This window comes from Crocodylus siamensis, chromosome 5 (genome assembly GCF_052110815.1).
Source record: "Crocodylus siamensis isolate JL-2025a chromosome 5, ASM5211081v1, whole genome shotgun sequence".
NCBI lineage: Eukaryota > Metazoa > Chordata > Crocodylia > Crocodylidae > Crocodylus > Crocodylus siamensis.
Window position 1 is genome coordinate 8,274,261 of NC_143399.1, and position 16,925 is coordinate 8,291,185.

At 43.0% G+C, this 16,925-nt stretch overlaps 1 protein-coding gene across 2 annotated transcripts in view; it reads left to right on the forward strand.

The window, feature by feature from the left end:
• The window catches only part of RNF11 (ring finger protein 11), a 60,831-nt gene extending 44,267 nt beyond the window's left edge, over positions 1 to 16,564 (forward strand). Inside the window, exons 2-3 of one of the 2 annotated variants that reach the window (XM_090048640.1) lie at positions 5,100 to 5,269; positions 8,817 to 16,564. In XM_090048640.1, coding sequence (XP_089904766.1) covers positions 5,100 to 5,269; positions 8,817 to 8,988 — 342 coding nt within the window. In that variant the 3' untranslated portion in view covers positions 8,989 to 16,564. The remainder of the gene's footprint in view (positions 1 to 5,099; positions 5,270 to 8,816) is intronic. The other variant, XM_090048641.1, reaches the window with a different exon arrangement.
• The last annotated feature ends 361 nt before the right edge of the window (positions 16,565 to 16,925 follow it).

The window sequence follows — 16,925 nt, forward strand, 5'->3', positions numbered from 1 at the left end:
ACCAGACCAGAACTTGGATGTAATGAAATCACCCTTTTGTGGGAGAAAACACTTGGCATATGCTTAGGCTTTCTGTGATATACTGGGGTAAACATTTGCGAGAGAAAATCACTTCTTATGTTAGATGTGTAAACTCCTGACTTCATCCTTTGGTTGCAGGTTTAAAGCTACATTTGGAAGGGTTGAATGACCCGGCAGGGGGGTGATACTCGAGCTGAAACTTTCCCAGGGCCACTTGAGGGGGAGGAGGGGGAATGATACTGACCACTGCCCAGGACTGGATGTGCAGAGACTGAATTCTTCTTTCATCGCTAAAGGTGCCATGCCCGATAAGAGGTAAAGGCAGTGGCCTACTGATGGGGCACGGGAGGGGACCGTGGCCCCTGGGTGCTGGCCAGGCCAGGAGGCTGCTGTGCCTCCTGCGTTTGGTGTGTGGCCACCCTCCGACCTGGCGTTTTGTATGGTTCTTTACCTGTTACGGCCAGAAATTCTGCCCAGAGTGGGTAGAGATCTGTATCTGTCATATGTATATCAAAGCCTTCTGGTTTTTCTTATGTAACAAAGCAAAACCCTCACTTATCTCCCATTCAGCTCTTGTTTTTAAAATCTGCTTCTTCATCAAACATTTTAATTCCCTCCATAGAAGTAAATTATGCTCTGCTTGCCTGAAAGAACCGGGTCAGAGGAGTATGGAGTCTCATGTTCTAATTAATAAATATCTTGAAACATGTTCATCATAGTACTCACAAATATATACAAGCTCTTAATCACTATTAAAAGAATGAATTGGAAAGGTCTGTCCGTGCAAGCTGGAATTCAGCTCTGTGTAGTGCATGTCACTTCTGTTGTACTGAAATGCTTTTACATAATGGGCTGGGTTTGATGGTCAAGCTTTTAATAGTAATTAGAAGGGAGATTAACAGTAGTCTCAGGCACTATGCTATGAGGAGGTGCACTCTCAATCACCAGTATCATGGTAGCACCTATTTTTACTTCCAGTAATATTGTCTTATGCATTTTCATGGCAGCCTGTCAGTGTCTTAAAAAAAAAAAAATCATTGGTATAATGCCTTAACAGTGAGACAGCACCATTTGCCCTCTTTCTCCAAGGCAAGTCGTCTGAGAAGAGTTGCTTGTGTAGTACGTCAGATTGTAGAAGGTCCTTGCTGGCAACTACAAATTCCTGACATAATTTTTTTGTGTGTCAGATGGGTGTACAAAGTACAGTATCTCTCTTGAAGAAGACAGGGGAAGCCAGAAAGATTAGTGTTTGCAGATCTGTGTAAGTACAGACACTTCAGAGCATTCAGAAAGTAGGGATTGCAAACTTCATAGAATCATAGAAGTCGGGTCGGAAGGGACCTTGTAGATCTTCAAGTCTGACCCCCTGCCTGGGCAGGAGAAGAAACTGGGCTCAAATGATCCCAGCTAGGTAAGCATCAAGCCTCCTCTTAAAGACCCCCAGGGTAGGAGCCAGCACCACTTCCCTTGGAAGTTGGTTCCAGATCCTAGCCGCCCTGACTGTGAAGTAGTTCTTACGGATGTCTAATCTAAACCTCCTCTCCAACAATTTGTGGCCGTTATTCCTTGTTATGCCAGGGGGTGCTAGGGGAAACAAGGTCTCTCCCAAAACCTTCTGGTCCCCCCCAGTGAGTTTATAGATGGTCACCAGGTCCCCCCTCAGCCTTCAGCTGAACAGTCCCGCAGTCTCCCATTGTAGGGGCTGCCTTGTTGTCCCCGGATCATGTGGGTGGCCTCCTCTGGACCCTCTCAGTGTTGTCCACATCCCTCCTGAGGTGGGGCGCACAGAACTGGACGCAGTACTCCAGCTGTGGCCTGACCAGTGTTGCACAGAGGGGGAGGATCACTTCCTTGGCCCTACTTGAGATGCACCTGTGGATGCATGACAAAGTCTGGTTAGCCCTGCCAACCGTGACCTTGCATTGTCAGCCCATGTTAATCTTGGAGTCAATAATGACTCCAAGATCCCTTTCTGCCTCCGTGCTCTCAAGAAGGGCGTTTCCCATCTTATAAGTGTGCTGCTGGTTACTACTGCCCAAGTGCAGCACCCTGCACTTGTCAGTATTGAAGTGCATCCTGTTTTTGTTAGCCCACCCCTGTAACCTATCCAGGTCTTGCTGCAGTCTTTCCCTCCCTACTAGTGTGCTCACCTCACCCCAAATTTTGGTATCATCAGCAAATTTAAACAGGTTGGTTTTCACCCTGTCGTCCAAATCACTGATGAAGAAATTGAACAGCGCAGGCCCGAGGACCGAGCCCTGGGAGACTCCGCTGCCCACTTCCCCCCAGGTCGAATATGACCCGTCCACCACCGCCCTCTGAGTACAACCCTTCAGCCAATCTGCAATCCATCTGACTGTGTAGGCATCAGTGCCACAGTCACCCAATTTTTTAATGAGGATGGGGTGGGAGACGGTGTCAAAGGCCTTGCTGAAGTCTAGAAAGACTCTGTCCATGGTGACACTTGCATCCAATGTTTTTGTGACCTGATCATAAAAGGCAATCAGGTTGGTCTGCCATGACCTGCCCCTAATGAAACCGTGCTGGTTGCCCTTGAGCATCATCTCTGAGGCCAGCCCATCTCAGATGTGCTCCATGATGATCTTCTCAAAGAGTTTCCCTAGGATTGAGGTAAGACTGACGGGCCTATAGTTGTCTGGGTCCTCCCTCCTCCCCTTTTTAAAGATGGGGACCACGTTGGCTATCTTCCAATCATCTGGCACCTGGCCTGAGCACCACGAGCACTCCTAAAGCCATGTCAAGGGCCCTGCAATAACTCCAGCTAGCTCCCTCAACACCCTGGGGTGGAGAGCATCTGGACCTGCTGATTTGAACACATCCAGCCCCTCCAGAAGCTAACCCGGTCCTCCCCAGCCTGAGGTCTGGAGGTGTTCCCCTCGAGTCTGTCTTGCGTCACGGTGGGGAAGTCCCAGTCTCTGCACAAGAAAACGGAGGTGAAGAATTGGTTAAAGAGGTTTGCTTTCTTCTCTGGGGCAACCACCAGATTGCGCAGAGGATCTTGCAGGGGCCCCACATTTGCCGGTGCTTTCTTTGTAAATTGATAAATCCTACCTTTGATCGTGTCAGTGGCTCCCCCTCCTGTGTAGGAGAAACAAGGGGAGGCTGGAGTACTATAAGACTGTGCTTGTTAAACAAATAAGATATGGCAGCATGTGTTTATATCTATCTACCAAAGACTAAAATAAATGTCCTTTTTGACTTTTTTGGTACATTTAATTTTTTTAACTTGTATTAGTCTGTCAGTTTTGTATATATTAATAATACTTATGACTCAGTGTACCCTATCTTCACGTAACTGCCATAGTGAATTTCCCTTTTTTGAACCATCCTGACACAACAGAATCCTACTGAATGAACCAGGTTCCCAGTTCTGACCCACTAATAACGAGATGATCAATTTCTAACTTCCTAATTGACAAGGTATATTGATCTGAACACTGAATCTTCTTTAGAACATTTTCAAAGATAACTTGTTCCCTGTTACGGATTGTTCGTTTTGGCTTTTAGTCATCATATAATACGTTTGATAATCATGTGATTAGTTGCTAAGCACTGTGTATTTTCGCTGAATAAAGGAGAGAATCGACATTCCCCTTTTCACTTTCACATATAACATTGGTTTTCATGTAAAAATAGGGTCAAACTTCATGAAACAAGAGATAACGTGTTTCTCTAACATGTAACTATTGAGTAAAGGCAGCTTCACGAAACGTGAAACCTAACAAAACCGGCCTGGTGCCAAGTCCTCGTCCATGCACCTACCTCCAGCAGAAGTGCTCAGCATCCTGGGCTCAGCACCACCGGGGAGGGGACAACGTTGTTCTCTTACCCAGATTGCAGTGGTCACACAGGCTCATACTGTATCTGAAGGTCACTTGCAGTGGAGGGGATTAATTAGTGAAAACTACAACATGATGTTTCACGTTGAGCTTGAGGCCTAGCTGAGTTTGAGGACGCTAGTCCAGTCAAGACAGGGAAATTGGACAGAGACAGACCAAGGGAAACCAGGCTGAAAATTATTACAGGAGAGTGACTGAGAAAAGCAGAGAAGGCAGTAATCTGGGACTCCCCGGACTCTGCAAAGGGAGAAGCTTTGGAAGTGCATTTAAGAGGGGTCTCATTGACGGTAATGGGGCGTATGGGAGGACAAGGAGTTCACAGTGGGTATGTACAGTGGGCACTTGTGACGCATGCAGAGTTGTCACATCCCAGAACAGTATTCCCTGACCTATGATGGATTCTGCTTTCAGAAACTCTTTTAATTCTAAGCAGATGCATTTGTTCCCCCAAATAATTAAAATTCAGTTTTTGAGAACATACGAAGGACGAGATTGTGTAATACCACAATCTTGCTTATTTTGTCTAGGTTGTGTAGTTTGAATACATGGCACCGAGTCCAATGTCAGACAACTGATAAAAAGCATAAAATGGACTAGAGCGGTTCTAAAATTTCAGCTGTTTATTTGGACAGTTCTTTCCGCTGTCCAGCTGGCATATTTAAACATTTAAGAAGAAAAAAGTCTGCATTTCTGAATTACTGGTTAGATCGAGCATTACTATTAACATCCATTTTTTGTCATTATGGAACCAAGAAAGCATCTTTAAAAATCATCTAGTCCCATCTGTACAAATGATTCTCCATAAATATAGAGAATGAAATTACATCAGCTTATATTTGTAACTGTTCCCCAAACGTTACATGGTTGGAATGAATATCAATCAATTAGCTAAATTCATGCAAGTTTTATTTGCCTGTTTTCACATGGAGCCTGTGCATCTGTTTAACTAATTTATGACTAACTCCTGGAGACTATATTAAATACTCTTTATAAAGACCAGTGTTGCCAGTTTCCCCATTGTTCTTTATCCTATTCTTCACTTTTTAATTAAGCAGACAAAGTACAGAGCCGGGGGAGGGTATTTTGGGCAAACATTTTTTCAGTGGGTAAGGAGGAGAATGGAGAAACAGTAAGGTTACTATGTTGCAAAATCCACCAGCATCAGGAGACACCTGAAAATAAACTTTGTTTTTTTTGTTTGAATCTCTTTAAATATAGGAGCAGGTCCCAGTTCCTGTTTACCATCCAACTCCTAGCCAGACCCGGCTAGCAACGCAGCTGACAGAAGAGGAACAAATAAGAATAGCGCAAAGGATAGGCCTTATCCAGCACCTGCCTAAGGGAGTCTATGATCCTGGAAGAGATGGCTCTGAAAAAAAGATCAGAGAGTAAGTCTTACCCGTCAGCTGTTTGAAGGGGGAGGGTCGGTTGGCCTTTGGTTTGGTTTACATTACATTTACATTAAACTTCTGCAGCAGAAGTAGTTGGGCAAAATGATTTCCCCCTCCCCTTTCCTATCTCATTGCATTCTTCACCTCATTTCCTTTGACTAGGGTCGGGTCTCTATATCCGATGGTGAAGCGAGGGCCAAAATGTCACTCGGAAGCTGTCTTTCCTCCCACTGACTGCCTGGAGCAGCCCACAGCTCCTCTTCCTCACCTGTATACATAACGGTGTCCCCTGCATCTCTTCCATTTTTCTTTCTACCGTTGCCTCTTCTCAGTCCTTTTAGCCTGACTGACCCTTCTGTCTCCTTTATTACCCCATTTCTGATTTTGTCTGTCACAGAGCCTAGAGCTGGCCCTGTCCTCCATTTCTTCTCTCGCTTGTAAGCTCGCTTCCCCTCCCTAGAGCCATTCCTGAACACAGTGTTGATCCTCCCGTATTCTCCTCAGCAGAAGTCTTCATAAGCAATCTCTCTCTCTCTCTCTCTCTCTCATTTTGTCCTGTGTTTTAAGATCACAAGCCCTTCAGGGCAGGGCTGTCTTGGCTCTGCTTTTAAGGCATAGTGCCAATGTGTTGGTTCCATAAAGTTTTTTAAACAATATATAATATGTAGGCCAAACCATTTTCATTCTTTGTAATGGGAGTTGCAAATGGTCTCTTGAGTTACACAGAAGTAAGGGTCTGCCCCTGCTCTCTGCTATATCTGACTGACTGCACGAGGGAGTGCAGTTTCCTGTGCCACAGAACCGGGTGGTGATTTCAATGGATTTACAGCTTTAGCGGCCATGTCCCACGGTCACTAAAGTTCTACTAAACCATGTCCAAGCCCTCTGATTTGTTCGACTTTTTTTAATACTCAGTTCACGAGGGTCTGGCTTGTTGTGCTACAGTCTGCTTCCTATAAAAGGTAGGTTCACGTGGACATGTATGGGTCCCATGACCTCGTGGCCATGCTGTGTGCTCCTGCACAATTGCATGTGGATGTGTTTGTGACTTAAACTTGGTCCTTTGTCCCTCATGTGATAGAGACTGAGGGCATGGCCAACATGCCACCACCACTCCTGGTACTATAGAAGATAATCTGGTGCCTTGTTGGACCCCCAACCCCTACACAGGGATATGAAATTGAGCTCCTATTCTCCATGCGTGGGGCATGTGGCCAGAGACTTCTGTTGGTGAACTAGAACAGCAAGCATCCTGAACAGGACAAAAGTGCGTCGCAGGGATCAGGCCCACATACTTACACTGGGCCCAGATAGAGAGTGCTGAATTAAAGGGAGTGCAACCAGCATTTGAGCTATTGTATCTGGTGGTTAGGTCACATGAGGCAGAGACAACCTGCTGTAGACACCAAGCTGCAATTCATAACAAAAGGTATAATTTTTAATCTGATTTATGGAAGCCTCTGCAACATTGTGTAGACATAATCACGCAGGTTTAGCGAGCTCACTTTCAGTTGATTAGAATTATTGTGGCACGGGTGTTGTGCTTTTCCTGGACCAGCACAGCTACAACAGCACTCCAGCCCTGTAAATAGTATGGAGTTTTGAATAAATGTACTTTCTTTACTAAGTGGGGCCAGAGGAGTGTCAGGCAACTGAATTTAGCCCCTTTCTGTATATTTTTCAACAGTGCTGACTGCAGCCACTAGGCAGCCTAGGGCCTATAACTCAGCCTCACCATCCCTGAGTGGGAGGAATGGTGCAGGATTATCGTTCAGACTGTGTCTGGTGAACTAGCATCAGGACACTTCACAAAATAAGACCATTAAGAAAAGTTCTACAAGTTTACCTTCATTTTGTTTTGGCCGAGAAACCGAGGTCTGTAGAGAGATGTAGGTTCAGTCAAACAGAGTGCCTGGCCTCCACCTTGCCAGCCTCGCACAGGAAGCGACAGATGCTGTAAATACACTTCAGCAGGACAGCATGAGATGGGAATATGGCAGAGGAGAACAAAAGTTACCACTTTGGTGTCTCTCCACTGCTTCTCTGACCTGTAACATTTTTTTTACCATTTTTTGACCACAAAGTTTGCTGTCAGCTTTTCCATAGCACATTTACTATTGAAAACTTCTGTTGGGGAAAAATGTTATAATGCCAAATAATAGGAGTTGATATTAATACACTCATTACATATTGGCACAGAATAATGGACACGGAGCTTTTGGACTGGGTAAAATGACAGCTGCACAGATGGTACAAGTGGACTTTCCTGGGTCACCTACAGGAGAGGCCAGACAACAGGCTCTTGAACCAAGCCTGGTTTTGGCAGCCTGATGGCAAAAGGAAGGAGAGTCTGTCCAGAGGGATAGACACACTATTCAGTCCCAAAGCAGCAGGAACTTTAGAGGTTAACAACCTGAGCAGATTAAAGGACCTGGCTCAGGAAAACTGACTTGTGATGTCCGTGATGGTACACAAAGCAGATTCGCTTCACCTTCACATACTGGCTTTTGATTGAAATTTTAAAGTTTCTCCATCCATTCCCAAGCTAAAAAATGAGCTGTGTTTCATCTTCATGGATTCACAGAAGTTTTTAGGGCTGGAAGGGACCTCCTGAGATCATTGGGTCCAGCCCCCCTGCTCTGTGCAGGAAAGACTGCTGGGGTTAAATAACCCCAGCAACGTGTGGGTCCAGTCTCCTCTTGGAAGCTCTCCAGGGTAGGTGCCTGCACCGCCCTCGCTGGGAATCTAGTCCAGGGTGCGGTCACACGAACTGTGAAGATGTTTTTTCTGATATCTAGTCTGAAATCTTCTAGGAGTTTATGACCGTTGCTCCTGGTTTTCCCTTGGGGTGCTTTGGTGAATAGTTGTTCATCTAGTCCCTGATGCTCATATTTGTAAGCTGCTGCTACCAAATTCCCCCAAAATCTTTTCTAAGCTAAACAGTCCCAGATCTGTCAACCTTTTCTTGTATGGCTTGCTCTTCAAGCCTCTAATCATGAGTGGCTCTTCTCTGGACTCTCTCAAGCTTCTCCACATGCTTCTTGAAGTGCGGTGCCCAGAGCCGGGTGCAGTATTTCAGCTGTGGGCTCACCAGTGATGAGTAGAGCAGGAGAACAACCTCCTTGGTTTTGCTTGAGATGCATCAGTTGATACATGCCAGCGCATTGTTTGCTCTGCCAACTGTAGCATCACACTGGTGGCTCATATTCATTTTATGGTCAATTATGACCCCCAGGTCCCTTTTGGACATGGTGCTAGCAAGCCTGTAACTTTGTTGCAGATTTTTCCTCAAACTACTCTCTATTTAGACTATGGAAATAGTCCGTTTGCCTTTCAAAGTTCACCTTTATTTGAATTCTTGATGACATAAATGGTGTTGGGATCTTGGAAGATGGGAGTATATACTGCATTCAGATGTTGGTATATGAATAATCCTGCCCTGGTCTTCTCCTTCAGCAAACATATTTCTTTGGCAGGGTGGGTAACGCTTCTCTTTGCCTAACAGTTAAGCATCTTACTACTTCTCTGGCCTCTCTTTCCCCAGGTGTGTGATCTGTATGATGGACTTTGTTTATGGGGACCCTATCCGATTCCTGCCATGCATGCACATTTACCACCTGGACTGTATAGATGACTGGTTGATGAGATCCTTTACGTGCCCCTCCTGCATGGAGCCAGTGGATGCAGCACTGCTTTCGTCATATGAGACTAACTGAGCCAGGGTTTATCCTCTGACCCATCAAGGAAACCATCCATTTTAATGGGTTTGATCCTTTGTCATTCAGCCCCAAAGAGCCAGGGATTAGGAATTAAGATCATGCACAAAAAAAGTACATTTCCTAAAAATTCCTGAAAGGCTGCAAACATTGGAGAAATGCATAATATTTTAGAAACTATAGAAAAAGTAGGAAATTATTTTTATGTAAAGCCTTGACCCACTCCTAAAAAAATATAATGATCCTCTAACGCCTGTTCTTACACCCATATATAGGAATTGTGTAAAGTGTTACAGCAGCTGAAAGTGTTTAAATTGCCTGTATCAGATTTTAGTAGAAGCAAGGTAAGGGGTGGTTTTTTTCCCCTTAAATAAAGTAATAGTTTTTGCTGTCATTCTGTTCACAATCTCCAGGCATCTGGGTCAAGGCTTTATTAAAAACTACATTTTATAACACTGGCACAAAGAAATAGTTTTAAGCTTGTTTGCACAGTTCTTTTTTTTCCATTGGAAATGGAATCCATTGCCTTAGGTCTTTTTAATAGTGTATTGTTATTGTTGGGCTGGCTCTACGCTTGAAAACCAGTTTATTTATAACCTGTTAAAAGTGCTATATTTTGTTTGCAGTTAGGATTATGCAGAATTCAAAGTGATCTCCTAGCTTGTAAGCAAACTGAGATGCACTATCCATTTTCTATAAAAGTGATGATTTCACGTGAGGATGCTAAACCAGTCTGATAGTATTTTTTTTTTTCTGTTTTTCCTTAATTTGCTTCAGGTTCGATCAGACAATGATCCTTAAACTTAAGTATACTTCGAGTATCTACATTTTGATTTACCAACTTGAAGGTGGACACCTGTGCTTAAAGACATGATGATGATGTAGCTATAAAGTAATCCAGAACACTATGTCCCATTTTCAAAATATAATGTCACTGTTGAATATCACCACCCCTCTTTCCCTTCATTCCCCTAAAAAATACTTGTCTTGGATGATAGCAAAAGGATACTGCATCTCTTATTCCTGTAGTACTTCTTAGGTCATCAAAATTAAGAATAAACATACTGTATCTTGGTCTCTGTATGAAATGCATCTGTTAAGTCCTGCTGGCTGACATTTGTCTACCAAGCAGATATGAAACCAGATATAAGAAAACTGTATTTTGTTTTGCACATGGATACAAAATTCATATAGACACAGAAGTTCGTAGCAGTGATCAAGGAGAAAAAGTACAGCTGAAGTAAGAGTGATACAAATATCTACATTTCTGAAGCAAAAAGGTATGTGGTTAGTAGAGACAGTCTAGCAAAGATTGTAGCTGTAAATGTTTTTATCCATTTAGCATGCGTTTATTTTTCTTAAATGTACTCCACTGTGACTTTTATACATTCGATGTAAAGCTGATACATGGAGAAGTCTCAGTCCTGTAAAATGAGATGCAGCCTCAAGTTAACCGCAAAAAATCAGGGAACGTTCTTGATTATTTTGCATATACCATTTTGAGCACTCGATCTAACCATTTGTATTTAAACACACAAATACTTGGAAGATTCTGTGTACTTAAAAGAGAGAGGAATTCTGTCTGTCATGAATCATCTTAAAAGATCAGTCAGTAAAATACAGAATCAGCATATTGGTTTATTTATTAGCCCTGCTGCTAAAATGTACACCTTACTACACTGTAGATGTAGTCGATACGGTATCCAAAAGGTGTTTAAACCAATCTATAGTACCAGGTTCATTGAAATAGTTACACAGTGAACTTGCCAGAAGTTTTTACTTAATTCATGTATACTTAATTACATGAAGCAAATCGGAGAGGAAAGACCTGAAGTTGTGCAATATTCTCAGTGGTAAACCATTGTTCCTTTTTTATCATTCCATGTGTGTTCTTTCTGTGCGTTTTTTACATAAAACGTAATGTCCATGTTGTCAAGTATTATAATCCGATTTTTTTTCTTGTTAAAATTGGCAAATGAACAATTTTTAAACATTTTTCATGTTTGGTATTAGTCTTTATTTATTATAAGACTTGATTATGAAAGATTTGGAAGTAGAATTGAAGTGACTGGTTATTGAGCTGAATGCTTTTCTAGGCACTTTGTATATAGTTGAACTTTTAACACTGATATACTTACCATGTTAAGAGAAACTTAAACCTATGCTTTTATTAAAATACTTGTTAAATAAACTAATAACAAAAAGGTGTCAAGGGCTAAAGTTAGAATTGATTCTACAAGAACATTCCAAAAAACCCAAACTCCAGCCTAGAGCAGGTATGTGCAATTATAATAAATGCATTAATTGGTTTCACAGTTTTAGGCACAATGCTGATGCATAAGAGATTTGCGGTTCCATAACTGAAGTCCCTTAATCCAAATTCTGGATTTATATTAATATTTTTGATTTATAATTCAGAGCTCCAAAGTGAATCTTGTGCTAGAAATAATTTACATCAGCCTAGGACCAAATGGTGTCACGGGAAGTGGTAGACTGCACTGTTAAGATCACCGAGGGCCTAGCCCCAGCTCTGAAAATGATTTCCATTGGGCTTCAGTTCCTCCAGCTGTAAAATGAAGATAATGCTTGCTTCCTACTTGGTAATGTCATTTTGAATTAAATATAATGATCTCAAACTATGTTAGGCAACCTGACGGCAACAGTCATTTCCTAATCTACATACACTGTGGCCCATAAGTGGCATACGACTTGGATTCTTTCAGCCTAGACGTATTTTGCATTTTTAATGTAACCTCCCATCATATATGGCATGGTTGTATTCTTGTTATAGGTGGCCCTTAGTTTAATGTTTACAAAGTATTTTGAAGACAAGGTGTTATATAATACTAGATGTCATAATGATGTTTAATTTTAAAGTTCCTTGAGAATCCACGTACAGAATATTGTGGAACCAACCTCCCTTACCAGCCACACGGCGGCACGATGCTTAGAAACAGTACAAGCTTTAGAAAACTTCGTTGCACAAGCCATGTATAACACCATAAAGCATTTTATAAACTGTTGGGCACTCGGTTCTGTATTTATGTTAAGACTTAGAACTGTCTCAGCATTATTGGGACTGAGATGTCACTTTTTATTTTATAAAACCAGACTTCCTTGGGACTGTTGGTCTTGTTACATAGGCTTCAAAGAGGAAAAAATAACTTTTAGAAGCTTCTTAAAATTTCCTAATTTTTGTATACAGGAAGAGCTGTGAATTTAAAAACCCTAATTTGTTGCAACCTCCCTGCATTAGAAGCAGCTGCCCCTTCTGGAAAGCTGACAATCCCTCCCATAGTATAAAGCACACCTTTCTAGCTCGAGGGATTTTAAAATACCAGAGCTTACACTCATCACTTATTCAAGGACTGGATGTTTCCTGTTCTTGGCCTGGTGCAGTGCAATCTTTGGGGCAAAAATTGAAATATGTTTTTGGTGCATAGTTTTTTATTTTTTAATGACAGGTATTTGACTCTAATGATCGAGGCCTATGTACATCAAGATGTACTTCTGGCTAGCATATATGTTACATGATTAGAAATGCATGATAAATACCACCCGCCTCTCACCAGCACTTCCATACACCCACTTGTGTCTGACTAATTCTTTGCAGTGTTTTCAACAATTAAGTTTCAGAAGCTGATGCATGAGAATGTTTATTAAACTTGTAAATTGTCCAGAAGTTCATAAGACGCCCTGATTTAATATCCCAAATAAATTTGCTTTAAAGGATTACATTTTCCTTTATATAGAAGTTTAGCCTTTGGGGGGACGTATGAATTGGCTGTGTGCCGGTCACCTTTTAACTGTCTAAACCCATTTCAGGATGCGAACGTGGAGCTGAGCATTTCATAAAGAGGAAAACCCAAGTTTGTCTTTTGACAGAGTAACTGCAAATTTTCCATAAGGTACATTTCTGATTTAAGGAAGAAGAGTTCTCTTTACACCGGTAGCAAATTTCTTGTGATTTCTCCTTTGAATATTGTATGAAACGTGTTTGTGAAAATTATTGTCCATCTCTCTAGCAGCGCAAGGTTGCAAGGGCAACACACTTCAGGAAGCGAGCATTGTAATTTCCTCATGTGTTAAGGCTCCTTTGCAAAGGGACACTGACACCAGCAGTGTTCTTGGTTGAAAAGCTGAAGTGGAAATGAAAAAGCTACCTTGTCTTCTGTATATCATGAAACTAGCAGGCGTCTCCCAAATAGAACTGTGTGCACAAGAGGACCTGGACTAAATGACCCTTGAGGGCACTTTCCAATTCTAGGAGTCTCTTGTAGATATCTAAAACTTATTTTGAAATCCTTCTGAAGTTGATTCCTATAATGGAAGTTAGTTTTACAATTTGCTTTGTGATTTAATAGCACCCTGGATCCGGATCACTAGATCAACACATCCTGGTGCACAGAACTGAGACGCTTCAGCAGTTTTTCAAGATGTTGAAGTAGGGGCCGTCTGTTTGGCCTGGTTTAATGCTGGGTAAAAAGAGGAAGGCAGGAAGGCCAGGTAGAAATCAGACACAGATGAGATGAAGCTCAGGATGGGGTTTGCTTTTCTCTGTGAGCACCAAGGTCTTGGGAACTCTTCAATCAGCAAGGGGCATAGATTGGTCTTCAATAACCCATGCTAGTCAAGAAGCCAGGACTCACCGGATAAAAGGTGCAGATGGCCTTAGCCTCCCATGAATCCAGCACATTCGGCAGATGAAGGAGCAGGACCTGTAGCCTTGTACTTCCTCCCCCAAATCCCACTGACTCACGGAAGGAGCTCCTACAGAGCTTGTTGCCCAGAGACTCTCTCTGAGTTTCCAGAGGGGATGGGGAGATCTTTCTTACTTATTTTTACTTCCTCAAATGCATGGTTTTGTTTTTTTAAATGTTCAACTTAGAATCTTTGGGCTGGGAGGTTGGGAAGTGAACAACGGAAAACCCTATCAACATGCAGAAAGTTGGCAGTAAGTAAATTCCCTTCGTCCTTCTGCAACAAGTTGAGCAGTGCGGAGCTACAGATTCTTGGTGCACATGTGCTTTATATTGCGTCCTTTCAAAAAGCAGTGCCCACTGGGCTGTGCACATGCAGTGTGCACGGTAGAGTGTAAAAAAAAAAAAAAAAAAAAAAAAAAAAATTAAGCTCAACTCCTTATTGCCCACAGCATCAAGAAACCAGGAATGTAGCATCTGCATTGCTTGTTCCACACCTTGCTTTAGGATTGAAGTCTTTAAAGCTTTTAGTTATTGCCTTCTGATGAACTCAGTCTGCCCCTCAGCTGTTTTCATCATAGATAGGAGTAGAGTGAGGTCTTCCTGCTGCATTCAGGGTGTCCTCAGAAAGGCAGTGCTTGATTTGCTAACCTGCCTGCCCATCTGCTGGTGCTGTGCTGATCAGTGATGGCCATGGTTCCTCTTCGCTGTGCCTTAGCAAAGGGCATACACTAGTGGGCTGCAGCATCTGCAAGTCCTTTCCCAAGAGGATGAACAAGGCTAGAGAGGTGAAGGTGGAGCCCTTTGTGCCGCAACATTCCCATGCGAGTAACCTCTGACCCAGGCAGACTCCGTGAGGAACTTCAGACATCTGGCCAGCACATCGACTGGCTGAGAGGCTACCTTTCCCCTGTCACTTCTCTCAAGACCTAGGTGTCAACTATGCCAGCAATGGTCTCTTAGGCTCTCGGATTCAGGAACAGCACTAGCACCAATCCCCCTTCAAGGAGTGGGAACGGAAGTCTTCCCCAAGACCCAGACATCCAGAACGTTGAAACCCGAGTCCTATACAAAAGGAAAGCTAAAGCCAGCCCTGACAACCACTTCTAAACATGATGCAGGCTGCCAAAGCCCACATTCATGTCACCATCTGCTTCGGTACCAAACACTATAGCCCTAAATGAAGACGCCAGACAGTTACGACATCCAAGTCTTCTGCATCAGAAGAGCTCAGTGGACACACAGGAAACAGCATAAACTGGTAGATATGCTGCAACTTTCTTCAGGACAGCAGGTGATACAAATAAACCTGTACCATGTGAGCCAGTACAGATCCCATGGCACCAGCAGCTGTTGCAGTTCCATGCTAAATGGAGAGGTCCAAATATTTCTACCAACCTCCCTCTTCCAGTACTGGCATAGCTTAAAGTCCTCCCTTAGGACACCAAAACCCGTTTCTGAAGGAAAGGCTCCTCCATGACAAGCCTCTGCATGAGAAAAACAAATTGTCAGGTATATTTTCCTGAGACCTCTTGTGTTGGAGGGGGTTTTCTAGCTTGGTGTTCATACTTTCTGAGGTCCCTGGAAGGCCTTTTAAGGCAGAGGGCCAGCTTACAGCCCTACAGGCTTTTTAATTAGCCCTCTGTGCACTGGCTACCTGAGCTAGAACGATGGTCACCACTTTCCAGCCACAGGCTCCAGGAATCCTACCTGGAGTACTTGTTACCACTGAGAACCTTCCTTCTGAATGCTGCAGTATTTTCAATGAGACAGAAGGAGCTTTTATATGCATAAAATCATCTAAATACCAGTCTGCAGTTGCTGAATCTTAGGAGGAAATTTTTGAGGCAACAGAACAGATGGAGGAAATAGCCATCATTGTGCACTGCCATGAGCCTCAGCACCCCCAGGAAGAGGCTGCTCACGTAGGAGGCATTGTCACCTGCCTCTTCCTTGACTGTTGCCTCAGTCCGCAGTCTGGGAAGCATCACTTTCGACCTGCAGGCTGGGAAACAAGGTGGACCTACCGGGGAGTCCCAATTTTAGCAACCTATTAGAAATCTCTTCCATTTCTAGGAATTTGGTTGGGATTAAGCCTTATGTTATTGAAAGGAGTTACCCTGTGTCTGAGGTGGTGTTTAGACGTGGTACACCCTTGTCAATGAGAGACTGATCTAGCCAGGTAGCGTCATTCTGCCCTCTGTGGCCTGGCAAATTGTTCCCATATCAGAAATGGGCAGAGTAGCAACATGGCGCTCATTATTCCCTTGTGTAGGCTTCCAGGCTGGAATGCAAGACTGGCAGGTGATCCTGCAATCGCTCCTTCGATAGGCCTCTGCTCACCTGGAACTAAACATAGCAGGTGAGGGCCTGGCACTATTTCCATACCGCAGGAAGTGAAGGACACGTAAAGCACAGTAGCAGTAGCAACAGAATCTGATCACGTAAGCATGGAGCGTGTGTATAGCAGGAGTGAAATCTGTGTGGACAAGTCATCTCCCATTCCTGTGGGGTAAGTAACCCTTAGCCCAAAGCCCTCTCGCTGTAAGCATGAAGTGGTATTAAGATGACTGTTCTTCAGTGACTTGCCTGTACAGAAGTTTGAGATATTTAGCAATTACTCTAGGCATCAAATCTCTGTCATCACTGTGGTCTCTGAAACGGTACTTTCACAATAACCTTCATTTTATTTTCCTTACAGAAAGTTGTGGGTTGTCCCGCGGTGTTTTCCTATCATTTGTTTCCAGTAGTTTTGTCATCCATTTCCCAAAGTCATGATCTCTGATGTGAAAAGGCATGTTGTATCATGTGGGTATTTACTTGTACCCTGTTTCTCTCTAATAAAAAGCGTATCTTATGAAAGAAGAAAAAGTCAACTTTTAAGGCACGACTCATTTTTTTGGCATGATTCTATTAACTGGAATTAAGTAGTAACGGTTAACTTTAATATAATTAGATAGAACAACAGACATTCCAGAATGTGAAAATAAATCTTGCCCCAAATTATGCTGTACTCCCTATAACAAGAATTTTGGCTTAGTGAAAAGTATGAGAAGTTCATATTGCTCCACAATTGTATGTCTCTAGACAATGGAACAAGCCACTCCTCTGTCAAAACAAACCGGCTGGGCTAGCAGCTTCATTTACATGTGGGTGGTAAACCTGAATGCTACCATCAACGATTTCACAAGTGCTCATAGTAGCAGATTCTGCCAATAAGTATGCTTAACTAATGCA